General features: G+C 42.3%; 1 protein-coding gene across 1 annotated transcript in view; it reads left to right on the forward strand.

The window, feature by feature from the left end:
* The window catches only part of Syne2 (spectrin repeat containing nuclear envelope protein 2), a 273,416-nt gene that overhangs the window by 106,875 nt on the left and 151,625 nt on the right, over positions 1-14,916 (forward strand). Inside the window, exons 43-46 of the mRNA XM_059279392.1 lie at positions 152-316; positions 1,960-2,301; positions 11,898-12,053; positions 13,277-13,542. Of these exons, the coding sequence (XP_059135375.1) occupies positions 152-316; positions 1,960-2,301; positions 11,898-12,053; positions 13,277-13,542 (929 nt within the window). The remainder of the gene's footprint in view (positions 1-151; positions 317-1,959; positions 2,302-11,897; positions 12,054-13,276; positions 13,543-14,916) is intronic.

The raw sequence follows: 14,916 nt of genomic DNA on the forward strand, positions 1-14,916 counted from the left end.
TTTTGTTTCAATGTGAAACTTTATATGGGAGTTGTATATTATATCTAATATTATGATATATATATAATATATATTATGTATGGATTATATAGTTACACAATTATGAGTGAAAAAACTTAAATATTTGCTAATTGTCAATGGTTATTTGTAGGATTCTGTGCGAAAATTAGAGGGTCATGTTCAAGAACACAGCTCATACCAGGTTTGCATCACAGACCTAAACACCACACTGGACGATATCTCTAAGGAGTTTGTCAGTCTCTGTGATGCTTCTGAGGACCAAATAACAGTTGAGGACAGAATGCAGAAATTACAGGTATTGAGTGATGTCCTAACATAATACACACTTTGGGGCGAGGTGGGGGTGGGGGATGGGGATCAGTATTCATGACAACTTGACTTTTTAGTACCTTTGACTAAAGGCAATTCAGAGCCTTTGACCAAGGACGTTCAAGTGCTCTTTGGAAAGATCTCAGTAGTCTGTGAAAAAAAAATAGGGACATGCTAATCTAGTGGTCAGGTCCATTGGTGAAGCTATTGACCAGTGATTCAGTGGATCCTTAGAGGAGATAATTCTACCTGTGACCAGCCTGGAGTGCCTGGTTGTCTTTGTTTTACAAACAACATAATTCCAGGAGATTCTGAGAAGTTAAGCAATGAATGCAGCATAGCATGACCCTGGGGAAGTGTTCCAGTCTGCATTCTCCATCTTGGGTGAACAGGAATTATCTAATATTTGCCCTGTCAGTTTCCATCCTCGTAGACTCTAATAAAGCTCTCCCTTAGCTGGGTGGTGGTGGTGCACTCCTTTAATCCCAGCATCCAGCACTCAGGAGGTAGAGGCAGGTGGGTCTGTGAGTTTGAGGCCAGCCTGGTCTACAGAGTGAGTTCCAGGACAGCCAGGGCTACACAGAAAATCTCTGTCTAAAGAAAGAAAGCTCTCCCTACTGGTAGAGCCTGTGAGATTCTTCTTCCCTCTCTCTGCTGCAGCAACCAGCCCTCTCAAGTGGGGATCAGTGCCCTTACCTGCAAAACACCCTGCATAGAATTAGCTTTTAATTTTAAAGACTAGCATTAGATTGATATGGGCATTCCAAATGACTCTTTTATCTTTTCTGATACTTTTCCACGGTGCAGGTACACATTCAGTGTGTGAGTTTCGAAAAGCCTGATTCTTCCTTTTTTGTTTGAGACATGGTATACAGACACACGCAGACACATAAAACACCCACACATGTAAAATAAAAATAAAAATAGGTAAATCACTGGGTGTGGTGGCACATGCCTTTAATCCCAGCAACAGAGAGGCAGAAGCAGGTGCATCTCTGTGAGTTCAAGGCCAGCCTGGTCTATGTAGCAAGTTCTAGGTCAGCTGGAACTACATAGTGAAATCCCACCCTCCCTCAAAAAATACATACATACATACATACATACACATACATACATACATACATAAATCTTTTATTTAATAGGTGTGGTCATGCCTATATTCTGGCCCAGAAGTACCAGGAGAGGAAGCTGGTCTTTGGGACTGAGGCTATAGGCAGTTGTGAGCAGCCAGTGGATGCTAGGACTAAACATAGGTCCTTTGGAAGAGCAGCCAGTGTTTTTAACTACTGAGCCATCTCTCCAGCCCCAGAGGCTGTGTCTTAAATGAAATATAGCCAACAAATGCCTGCGGACCTCCTGTGTTTTACAAACTGTGCATGAACATTTTCCCCATTACCTGCAGTGTACTCCCTAATATCTTGCGAAATCTATTACAGCATTTGGTGTGGGATGCCACAGTGGTTTGAAAATTTCCCCCAAAGTTTCTTCTTTGAAGTATTGGTGCTTTCTTTTTTAAATACATGTTTTGTATTAGTGAAGTGGTTTACTTTGTGATTTGCTAAATGTCAACAAACTCTGGTGAGAACTGAAGGTCGATACTTCATATAACATCCCTCTCTCTACTTCCAGGAACTGGAGAGTGGACTCGGTTGCCAAGGTGGAGCCTTAAAGAAGGCCTCTGCATTAGCAAAATCCATCAAACAAAATACATCTTCAGTAGGACAGAAGATTATTAAAGATGATATAGAGTCACTTAAGTATAAACAAAAGAATTTGCAAAACAGAATTGAATCTGCCAAGCGGGAGACTGAAAATGGTCTCAACAGCGTCCTCAAATCCAAAAGCTCGGCAGAAAAACATGCGGAGTTTTCTCCGCCAGGTGGAGAGATGCTGGCCACTTCCAATGTGCCCGAGCCCACTCAGGAGTCAGCGGCAGTGGGGGAGTCAGAGGGGAGCTGGGAAACAAACAAGGTAAGTGCCGTGATTGCGCTCTCTAGACATGAGTCTGAGAGGAAAGAGGTGTGCCTCTTTCAAAAGAGCCTCGAATCAAGCATTCTGATTCTCTAATTAAGTCCTCAAAGGACAGGCTATTTATGAAGCTCTCTTGTCAAAAGAACCCTCAGAAAACGGTCCAGATTTCCGTGGTGAAATATTACTGGGCAGTCTGTTCAAATGTCAGTCATCAATTTAGGCTGATTATTCTCACTGATATGTAATCAGATACAGTTTCTTGGGTCAAGAGCACAAAGACAAATTAGGAAAGGCAAAAGGAAAGAAAATGTGCTGTACCATTTCCCCAGTTTTAAAAAAAATATATATCTAAGAGCTCATTTTCCCCCCGATTTGGTCAATTCTGTAAATGAAATCAGAGAGTTTTGCGAAGAAGGAGGCTCCTTTCTCTTCTTTTGTTAACTCTACTGCAAGGACACCTGGAAAGCTGCTGGGTCACTAGTGAGAAAACACTGTGCTTAGGTACTTGAATTTCCTCAAAGACAAGGAAGAAGTGTGTTTTGTTGTGGCTCTTTTTTTCTTTTTTAAAATGTTATGAACACTGCACTTTTAAAAGGTTTGTTTACTTATTTGTGTGTGTGTGTGTGTGTGTGTGTGTGTGTGTGTGTGTGTGTGTAGTATGCAGGTGCATGCCCCTCTGCATGTGCACAGAAGGCCTCTATACTTCCATTTATCCCTTTGATTTTGATGCAGGGACTTTTCTCAAATGTGGGGCTTCCATTTTCTCATCCAGGGTGGAATCCAGCAAGCCTTAGTGATCCTCCCATCTCTGCTCCTCATGGAATGGGGACTAACGGCCTGCAGAGCACACCCAGCTTGTTACATGAGTCCTGGGAATCGAACTCCAGTCCTAATGACTATACAGCGAGTGCTCTTAGCCCTGTAGAGAGTCCATACAACGCAAACACTTGGCATTGCCGAAGGGGGCTAGTTGCCTAGTTACCTGTAAACTAACTCCTCTATCCTATTGTTCCCATGACAACCCAGTTCAATAGGGTACATTGAGAACTGTAGAAAAGTCATCATCCGAAAATGGCTTTTAATTTTCTTAAGCTACAAGTTAATCTTAAATGAGAAGTATTAACAGGAGTTTATGGCAGTGCTCTGAAGAGAGGGTTTGTTTTGTTGTTTTTCAGGAAAGTTAGAGGGATTTAAGACCTTACCTTTTTAGGGTTTCTATCATGCTGAAACACCAGATGGAAAGCAAGTTGGGGAGGAAAGGGTTGATTTGGCTTCCACTTCCACATTGTAGTCCATCGCTGAAGGAAGTCAGGACAGGAACTCAAACAGGCAGGACAGGAACCTGGAGGCAAGAGCTGGTGCAGAAGCCACAGAGGGGTGCTGCTTACTGGTTTGCTCATCCTGCTTTCTTATAGAACCCAGGACCACCAGCCTAGGGATGACACCACCAATGTTGGGCTGGGCCTTTCCCCACTGATTGCTGTTTATGAGCATGCCCGATAGCCAGATCTTGCAGCCGGATCTTATGGAGGCGTTTTCTCAATTGAGATTTTCTTCTCTCATGTGGTTCTAGCTTGTGTCAAGATGGCATAAAACTAGCCAGCACAGACTTCCAAATCATCTTCCTAAGTCTGGATTACAGAAAGCTGGTTTTAATTCTGTTGCCACGTGCTTTCTTGTTTGGTAACGTGATGTTTCCCTGAATCTGCATTTCTTGTTTTTTCTACTCCCAGTGCTGGGCATCTTTTCGTTATGCATAACACGGTACCGTGTAAAGTTAAGAGCAATGTCAAGGCTGAGTGACAGCACCAGTGGAAGAGATGAAAGACCAGATGTATTGGTAGACAGATGAGACCCAGGTGGACTGAAGCTCAGGCCACAACTCCGTGTGAATAATTGGGTGCGAGTCTCAGTATGATGAACACACAGGGCGCGGGAAGGAACAGTTTATTTCATGATAAAGCTGACTGACCGCAAACTATGTTATAATGCTGGCCGAGCCTCACCATCCCAGCTACTCCAGTAGGCGGCACAGTGAGACCCCTTCGTGTAAGATAAAGGCAAGTGAAACAAAATACCCCTTAGAACAGAAGTGAGCCCTTCATTCCTTACATACAAGTAGTGAGTGCCAGTGAAATGCCTGGGTGGGTGAAGTTGCTGGCCACCAAACCGGATGCCCTGATCTAGAGTCCCAGGCCCCACCACCTGGACTTCTGAAAGCTGTCTTCTGACCTCTACATGCATGCTGTGGCATATGCACCATCTCTCTCACACGCAGATAAATAAATAAACAAACAAACAAACAAGTAATTAATTAATTAATTAATTAAAGTGAATTTTTTTTTTTTTAGTGAGACCTATTTTTGTGCTAATTGTTCTGGTAGAATGTGAAGATACAATTTTCACAGCTTTCAGTCTAGTACGAAACATTTCATTAATGTTCACTTTACATGCCATTATGGACTCCTGAGGAACTTCCATCAGGGTTTTTTTTAGGATTCTTTTTTTTTTTTTTTTTCAAGACAGGTTTCTCTGTGTAGCCTTGGCTGTCTTGGAACTCACTCTGTAGACCAGGCTGGCCTCAAAACTCACAGAGATCTACCTGCTTCTGCTTCCCAAGTGCTGGGATTAAAGGTGTGGGCCACCAGCACATGGCACTAGGATTTATTTGTATTGTTTATATGTATGTGTATCTCTGAGCGTGTGCCTGTGTATGCAGGCGCCTATGGATGCAGGATCCATTGGAAGTAGAGTTGTAGGGATTTGAGAACCACCTGGTGTAGGTGCTGGGACCCAGACTCTGGTCATCACAGTAGAGCAGAAAGCACTCCTAACCACTGACTCATCTCTCCAACCCCTTAACAGACTTTTAAATATTCTCCAGAAGAATTTTTTAAAGCTTTTTTTTCTCATTTTTTACTCCATCTCCTCCTCCCTGTCTCCCATCTCTCTGCACCCCCCATTGTAGAATATTATTTTAAGGTGTGTTACTTTTGTTTACGTTGCATTTGTTTAACTCTGTGAAGCTGTGTTACTGTGCCTGTCTAAAACACTTGATGGTCTAATAAAGAACTGAATGGCCAATAGCGAGAAAGGATAGGCAAGGCTGACAGGCAGAGAGTATATATAGAAGGAGAAATCTGGGAGGAGGAGGAAAGGAAGAAGTAGCCAGAGGAGGAGGAGAAGGAGGACCAAGGGGCCAGCCACCCAGCTACACAGCAAACCACGGAGTAAGAGATTTATAGAAGTAAGAGAATGGGAAAAGCCCAGAGAAAAAAGATAGATGGGATAATTTAAAGTTAAGGAAAACTGGCAAGAAACAAGCCAAGCTATGGCTGGGTATTCATAATTAACAATAAGGCTCCATGTGTTATTTATTTAGGAGCTGGGTGGTGGCCCCCCAGAAGAGTAAAAAACAACATGATCCCCCCATTTACCTCTTTCTTTTGTAGTGCTGGGTGGTAAATATTTTCCTTTATTAAAAAGCATTGATTTTGAGTTCTGTTGAAAGCATTACTGTGCTTGCCAGAAATCACTGTGATAACATTTGAATGTGTTGCTCAGAATTTTATTTAGATAGATTGGGACTATCAGTTGACTTTGCCTTAATGTTGGTGTGATTAGGGCAGGCCTAGAGGCAAGCAGAAAATGGGGAGGATTAGATGGTGTCCATTCAAAGCATGCTGCATATTTTTATGAATGTGATATCTAAACATTGTTAGATGTGCACAGGCAGAACTGCCCCCTTTTCCCACCCTACTATAAAGGTCAAGTGAGTTAACAAGTTAAGAGGTGGTAAAAAGTAAGAATTCTCTTATCTCTTAGGACATTATATATTATCAAAAGGAAATGATAGTGAATGAAAACAAGGAAAATCATGCATTCCTAATTTATTATCTTCCAAAAACAATCAGACTGATATTTCTACTTAGTCGTTACTAAAAGATCCTTCTTGTCTCATTCTTCCCAAGTTGCAATCTGTATGATATAATTGCTTTGTAATCGTTTTTTAACTTCTTTGTCCTCACTACATAGAACTGGTTTTCAGTTCTTTTCACAAACATTCTGAGCATTTATAACTTGATGCATAAGAGGCATGTGTAATAAGTCCTGGAAGACGGATGATCGTACATGTGAGCCAAGTGGGTAAGCAAGTAGACAGGGTCATGGCTAAAGTCAGTGGTTAGAGGGGAAGGAAGGCCATGAAGTGAGTGTGGGTAGGGTAGTGTAGTGATTGGAACCTTAGTGGGAGGGAGAACTCTGTGTGTGTGTGTGTGTGTGTGTGTGTGTGTGTGTGTGTGTGTGTATGCACACGTGTGAGTGACAGAACTCATTGTTGGGGCTTGTGTCCATTTTACCTTCCAAGCATACTTCTTTGCTCTTCTGGTCAGTATTAAAGCCTTGCTTCTTGTCTTAGAGACTTTTTTTCACAATCCAAGGTTTATTTTTTTCATAGGACAGTGATCTCCAAAGCATGTCTATCTGCAACATGCCTTTGAGAACATGCTTCAAAGGGCTAAAATCTCAGACTTCAAAGGAACCTTATAAAACGTCTCTCTTAGTTAAAAATGGTGGTGCGTGGCCTGTAATCTGAGCAGTTGGGAGGGGAGTGAGGACAGTCTGGAGTTGAAGGGAAGCTTCAACTGCACGGTGAGTTGGAGGACAGCCTGGGTGACAAGGAACCCTGTCTCAAAAGCCAAAAAGAAAGTGTCTGTGCTAACCCTTAGATGTCATGCTTGGGAACTGAAGTCCAGCAGCCTTGGTCAGGGACTTGGGCATCCTTTCCTTAGTCTGACATTCCAAACTGTGTCCCACTGTTTTACATAATGGGCTGCAGACGTAGAAAGTTGGGGGGGGGGGTCTTAATAAGATCTAGAAATGTAAGGTTAAACAAATTTAAATGGGTGTTCTTTACTCTGTGACCTTTCAGAGGCTTAAATATACTCACGTGCTCGCTCACCTTTGCTGAGCTATTATAGGTACCTTTCAGGTACTTCCAAGATTTCTTTCAAACCTCTACTGTTGTACATCCAAGATCCAATTCCATCATTTCTACCCAATGGCTAATCAATTACTGCCAGACTGATAGTGCCTCAGTTTCTTCCCACACACTTCATTATTCACAAGTTATTGATATCAACTGAAAAAGGCTTCACTAAAACGTTCTTAGTTTTTCATCTAACTTGAATTCATGTCTGTGTCCCTTCTATTCAAAAATTATTAAACAGACAACAAAGAGTCAAATGTAGATATGGCCTCTGTTCTCAGATCTTCTAGCTGCAGATAGGAAGACACACTAATCAATAAGTTAAACAAATGAGAGTCCAGTTAGAGAAACCTAGGAAGGGAGCCATCCTCTGTTAGCCTTTAGCAAAGTTGTCGGGGTTGGATGGGAGGATGGGGAGGGCCTCTTGCAGGAAACAACATCTGAACTCAGCTGGAGCCAGCAGAGCCTGGGGCTGGGTGTGGGGAGCCCTGGACAGAGGAATGGGTCAGGGACACTGCGAGGCATTTCAGTAGCTTCAGACCTCTGTGGCTGGGGCACAGAGAGCAGCAGCGTGGCAGTGATGAGGGCTGAGAGGTGAAGGGTTGCCTCCTAAGTCATAGTAACATGTTAGACATTATATCCTAAGAGTTACAGGGAGAGAAAAGTACAGTTTGGGGACAGTTGCTCTGCCTCTTGGTTTTGTCTTTTTGCATATGTTTGTGTGTGGTATATATATATATATGTTTTGTGTGTGTGTGTGTGTGTGTGTGTGTGTGTGTGTGTGTGTGTGTACAGAGGCCAGAGGAAAATGCTGAGTGTCTTATATGACTCTCCATTTAATTCCTCTGAGAAGGGTCTTTCACTGAACCCGGAGCTTTCCATTTTTCTATCTTCGTTACCAGCAAGCCCCAGCATTCCTCTTACTGCTCTCTCTCTCTCCCTCAGTACTGGAGTTATAGGTGCATGCACGCCCACACCTGGCCTCTTCTGTGGACCCTCATGCTGGTGCAGCAAGGGCTTTTGACCCACTATGTCACTCTGCCATCTTCCCAAGTCCTGGTGTTGCCTTTCATGGTGATGTTTACCCTTAGAGTTGTTTCTCATTGCTTCATGTTGAAGGCTTTGAGAAGAAAGAAAACACTCTCCAGAGGTGGTCTGACATGAGTCCTCCTGCTGGTGGTGGGTTAGGCGTGGTGGGCTTAGGGTTCTGGCTGTCACTGTGTGTCGTAGTCAGGGGACTATCGCCTCTGACTGGGAAAAAGGATAGTGACGTTATTGACTTGGCTTTCCTGACTGATCAACACTGGTTATAATAGAAATGATAATTGAGTCTGGAGAACAAATTGATAACTGTCTACTGAAAATTGAGTGGATTGTGTTTTATGACTAGTCATTTTATTCTAGGCAAATAGTCTTAAGAAACTCATGCATCAGTGAGTCTCATTTGAAAACGAAGGACCCTGGGATAGAAGTGAAAAGAATTATATGAACATACCAGAAAGGAAAAAGGAAAGAAACGTGTGTGTCCATGTGGGAACTGTAGAAGCGTCTGTCACAGCAACTATAATGGGAAAGTAGGGAAGCGATGACATCATTGTTCATAGTAATGATGGTTGGTTTTCAGCATCAGCTTGATGTAATCTATAATTACCTGTGAAGAGAGTCTTAATGAGGAATTGCCTCGATAAGTTTGGCTTCTGGGAATGTTTGTGAGAAGTTTTCTTAAGGGCTGTTGAGGTGGGAAGCCCCATCCTGAATGTGGGTGACACTATTTGACTGGCTGTGTAAGAGTAATCTAGCTGAGCACCAGGCACGCATGCTTTGATTGACCCCTGCCTGTGACTGTGGACACCATGTGACTCACCGCTTCAGGCTCCCGCCACTGTGAATTTCTCACCACGATGGACTATAACTTGTAATTATAAGCTACAATAAACCTTTAATTCTTTGAGTTGCTTTCTGTCGGGGTGTCTTGTCACAGTTACAGAAATTACACTAGTAGAGTGGTCTAAAAGATAAGCTGTGTTCATTCATTGAACAAAACAAATCCACAAAAACCATAGTTGATGGATACCTGTTATATTTTTCAAAATATGCTAAATGGAACAAATTATGAAGTGATACATACATGGCCTTCATTTCTGTAAGAATTTAATATATAAACTATAACATAGTAAAGATGACAACATGTATATTTGGCTACAGGACAGTGTTTGCTTTGAGAGATGAGCAAGTTAAAGGAGATATGGGAGGAGGCTGTAAGTTTCTTTAATACAGAAAATTATATCCCAATAATCTTTGTTTTTGGTCATGTGGGGTTTTTTGTTCTTTCATATATGTGTGTGTGTGTGTGTGTGTGTGTGTGTGTGTATGTGTATATATATATATATATATATATATATATATATATATGTTTTACATGTTTTATGATTTAAGATAAAATGTTTCCTATAGTGTGTACAATAACATAGAGCAGAGGGTGGTGAGCAGGGCATGAGGAAGGGACAGAATTTTCCAGGAGCCAATCAGGGCCCAAGCTGGCTTCCAACCTCCCTGGCATGAGCCAAAGGAATGTTGCCTGTTACGTTTGAAATGTTCGTTTGAGGGACTCTGTTGGCCTTTCTGTCGTGGTTGAAAATGGCTTTGGCGGTCAATGAGCAAATGGTTTTGGGGGGTGATTTGAAGTGTTATGGCGTACTGTGTCTGACTGCTGAGGTCTGACCTTACAAATGTTGCCCGTGACATCCTGGTAACAGTGGCCCTCGGGCTCATGAGGTAAGAGAGGGTCAGGTGCTTTGGATTCTTGGTGGCTAGCAGTGACAGATAAGTCTCTCTGGGGTCTGGTTTCTAGGCCTTCGGTGCAGCCTCTTTTGGGTCCAGGTGCTTGTGGGGGTTTCTGAGGAAGTGAAGGGGGAGGCAGGCTCTTCCTGCCTCAGTGTGGCCTGTGCCCTTTCCTTTCCAGATCCCTGTGAGGCCGTCCTCTACATAGGTTTTCAGGAGAGCCCAAGTGAATTTGAGGCTCAAAACTGGAAGGAACTTGCGAAATCGTAATTATTTATCACATTTTAAAACAGTGACTTCTGTGTTATTTCAAAATAATGTGTGCCCTGGGCACCTGGATTCTCTTGCCAATGAGAGCTGGTCACACTCCAGGCAGGTGGTTATTTTATGTCAACTTTTAATTTTAGAACTGCTTCAGATTTACAGGAGAGTCACAAAGATGATATCGAACGTTTGGTTATCTAGGGAGATAACACAGTGTCTCGTATTGTTAACATATTACAGTACTGTGCGGAGTAACAGTTGTTCTTGGTTTTTATATGTGTCTTGTTTTGTGAGGTTCAAGTGGTCTAGCCCTGAACAGGCCAGGCAAATGCTTAATCCTCAGCACCGTCTCCATCCCCATCTACTTAAAGAAGTATTGGTATGGTGCCTGGTACATGTAAGTGTTCAACACATATATCTAGAGATGAGTTAGTGGGTGAAGGTGCCTGATGCCAAGCCCAAGGACCTGAGTTCAATCCCTGGGACCAGAGGTAGAGAACCAAGTCCTACAGGTTATCCTCTAATGTCCACATATACGCTTGTGTATACACACATACACACACACACACACACACACACACACACACACACACACACAATAAAGTAAAAAAAATAATAAAATAAAAAAACTAGTTGTTGAAAAAGAAGTGAACACAAACGCCCCATAGATAGCCACACGTTCCTAAAACATTCGATAAAGATCAAATTACTCATTTATAACATTTCCCATCTTATGCAAGTTTCTATTTTTATTTGTTAAGTTAGTGTGTTGTGGGGATACATGCACACATGCTTACACACAGGCACTTGGGTACGCCTGTGGAGGTCAGAGGGTAGTGTTTGGAAGTCATTTCCCATCTTCCAGCGTATTGAGGCCAGGTCTCTCTGCTCCTCCTGCTCTGCAGACTAGCTGGCCGTGGGCTTTGGGCAGGCCTCCTGTCTCTACCTCTCATCCTGAGGTAAAGTCGCTGGGGTTGCAGAGACGTGCCACCACACCGGCTTTCCTTTTTCCGTAGGTTCTGAGGGTTGAGCTTGGGTACACAGGATTGCTTGGCTAGCACTTGTGCCCACTGAGGGATCTTCGTAGTCACCAGGTTGTAGTTTTCATTACCAACTGATTGAAGGCTTAATTTCCTCTCAGTATCGCGACTTCTTGGTGTTTCCACACTTACCTACTTGTTTTGAACTGCCGATAGGTAGAAATGAGCACCTACTGTTTGTTTAGTCCTCTTCAGTTTGTGAATACTGAGTGTAAGTTTGGGAACCGTTGACTTCCACATCTGTTTTGTTTCCTTAAGATTATATACTATACCTCAGTATATAATGAAGGAACTCTAGATCCCATGCTACCGTAACAAAAATGTTTCATCTTGGGGGAAGGAGTACCAATGCAGCTATTAATTATTCTATGGGAAAAGTCCATCTTTGGTAGTACCCAAATACACCTCTTTAAAGCTTTGAATCTGAGTAAACAGCAGCAACTGGAACTGTTTTAATCAAGAAAAATGAAAGTGGTTCATTTGGAAGGTAGGCTATTCAGCAATTAATCTTTTTATGTTTTCAGAACTCAGCTGTGGAGATGATTTTGTCAAAACAACTTTCCCTCAACGTTCAAGAAAGCATGCAAAACAGCCAAGATGAGCGGAAAGTCAACGAGCTGCGAAATCAACCTTTAGAATTGGACATTATGCTAAGAAATGAACAATTAAAAGGGATGGAGGTATGGGAACACGAAAAACACGAGCAGCATGATTGCATCGTTTGCCCAGCGCAATACAATGTATTTTAATTACCAAAAACTTGCTTGTGTGGAGTGAAAAGTCTTATTTAACCTTTGCCTGATGATCAGTTTGGTAACTCTATAATTATGTACTAATCAGTAAGTTGTATAACTCTAACCGTTTAAGAAGTGGGAGAGTTTAATGAACATTCGACTTCTTCCTGTTCCACAAAGTGCCTGAAAAACTTTAGTGAGAGTTTGGGAGCTGTGACTCACCATCGTACCTTTTCACAGTCCTCTGTGTTCTGTTTCAGACAGGTTCTGTTTTTCCTGATGATCAATATGTCAGGGCCTCCTCCTTAGCTTGGCAGCTGCGTTTATAAGCAGTAAAGATGTATTTTTAGCTACCGAACCTGAAAATCCTGTACATGGCCATGTTTTTGTTGTTGTTGTTTTGTTTTGTTTTTTGATTTTTTTGAGACAGGGTTTCTCTGTGTAGCTTTGGAGCCTTCCCTGGAACTCGCTCTGTAGCCTAGGCTGGCCTCGAACTCACAGAGATCCGCCTGCTTCTGCCTCGCAAGTGCTGGGATTAAAGGCATTCCCACCACCACCCGGCAATGGCCATGTTTTTAAAAGTGAAACTCTAAATCAGTGGTTCTCAACTAGTGGGGTCATGACCCCTTTGGGGGTCAAATGACCCTTTCACAGGGGTCACCGAAGACCATCTGCGTATCAGATATTGACATTATGATTCATAACAGTAGCAAAATTACAGTTATGAAGTAGGAATGGAAATGACTTTATGGTTGGAGGTCACCACAACTTGAGGAACTATATTGAAGGGTTGCAGCCTTAGGAAGGCTGAGAACCACTGCTCTGGATGATCTCTGCTGTCTCAGACAGCTCTACAAAACAGTAAACCTGTGTCTAAACCAGGATAGAGGAGATAGATGGAAATAACGAAAATGAGTCTTCCTTTATGAATTATTATCGAGTCTACTATGAGATAATAATTATTATCGAGTCTACTATGAGATAATAAATGCTCACCCAGTGTTCTAGATCTTAATATGATTCTTGTAAAACAGAGGTCACATGAACAAATGAAATATGTATTACTCCCTCATGGGATAGATAGGGCATGCTGCCTGTATAAAGGAGTGCAGGAGGAAAATGAATGAGTATGTGTGCACCTACATGCTGATTTGTATGGCTTCCTGTAGGAATTATGTACCCACTTGGAAGCGAGAAAAGCAGCCATTGAACTTCTGGAACAGACTCAGCATCTCAGCAAAACAGGAGAAAGAGCCTCGGCTCTCCACACCGCCAGATCTCCAGCGTACCACGTGGACAGTCTACTCCAGGCGCTTCTTACTTTGAAGAAAACTAAAGAAAGCCAGTATGGTCTCCTTTATGGTTTCCAAGACCTGCTGGTTGCAGCTGAATCCTCACTGAACATCTTCTTGGCAGAAGCAGAAAGCCTCAAAGCGTAAGTGTAGGATCCAGGACTGGGGTTCCTCACTCCCTTGCGGGCCCAGAGTGTTCCAGTTTATGCTGTGGAAGGATGTCGTGATTTTAAAATCAGGCACGGAAATTGATTCCATGGCAGCACTGGTTCAGTCTGTTTGGGTTGCTCTAGCAAAATGTCACAGACTAGTTGGTTTAGGAACAGCAATTTGTTACTGTTTTGAGGTTGGGAAGTCTAAGTTCTAAGATGCTGGCAAACTTCGCGTCTGGTGAACCTTCCCTCTAGTTCAGGGACGTGCATCACCTCCCAAAGACCCTGCCTCTTAATACCATTATGTGGTCACTTGGCTTTCAGCATAAAATATTTGTATCTGAGACCCTGGTTCAGAAAAACAAATAAAGGGCCTGAAAGATGGCTTGGTAGATGAAGGCATTTGCCTTCAAGCTCGGCAAGCTGAGTCCAGGACTCAGGACCTAGGTGGAAGGAGAGAACTGTTGCCCACACAAGTGTCCCCTACCCCACAAATAAGAAAGTTTGTTTTTAAAAAGCAAGTAAACCCCAGCGAACAACAACAATAAAATAAGAATTTGTTTGGGGTGAGCATAGGGATTCAAACCATAGCAGAAGGTGTTTAAGAAAACTCTATTGGATTCATAATCATTTGTGTGTATTTGTCTGTGTTACTGAGTACCGTGTTTTACACGTAATTTATTAAACAATAGTGTAAATATCTTACATGTATATATCTAAGTTCTATAGAATTCAGTACTCCTCAAAATAATCTATTCTGCACTGTGAAATGGAAAGAACTATGTGTATGATTGCCTAGTATCGATATAATTGAATATTATGTATTTTAATTATTTCGCTTAAACGTGTGCATTCTGGCATCCTGGAGATCAGTAAGAGGGCTCAGAAGATAAAGAAAGGCGTTGGCTGCCTGATGATCTGACTTCAAGTCTCTGAGCCTATGTAAAGGTGGAAGAGGGGAGAAGTGACTCCACAGAGTTGTTCTCTGACCTCTCCATGCATTCTATGAATGAGCCGTTCCCCTCCACCATCATACAGTAATAATAATAATAAATATGTATTTCCTTTAGCCTTGAAAATAACAAGTGGTAGATATATAAAGTTATATAAGTAAAGATCTATAATAATGGGCATATATTTCTCATCCTAAAGGTTTGTTTTATGCTTATATCTAAATGGGTTTTATTTTCAGTAATAGTCCTTAAAATAATTTTATATTTAAAAAGATTAGCAGGGGGCTGGAGAGATGGCTCAGCGGTTGAGAGCACTGGCTGTTCTTCCAGAGGACCTGGGTTCAATTCGCAGCACCCACATGGCAGCTCACAACTGTCTGTAACTCCAGGATCTGACACCCTCACACAGATA

This window comes from Peromyscus eremicus, chromosome 14, assembly GCF_949786415.1.
Source record: "Peromyscus eremicus chromosome 14, PerEre_H2_v1, whole genome shotgun sequence".
NCBI classification, from domain to species: Eukaryota; Metazoa; Chordata; class Mammalia; order Rodentia; family Cricetidae; genus Peromyscus; species Peromyscus eremicus.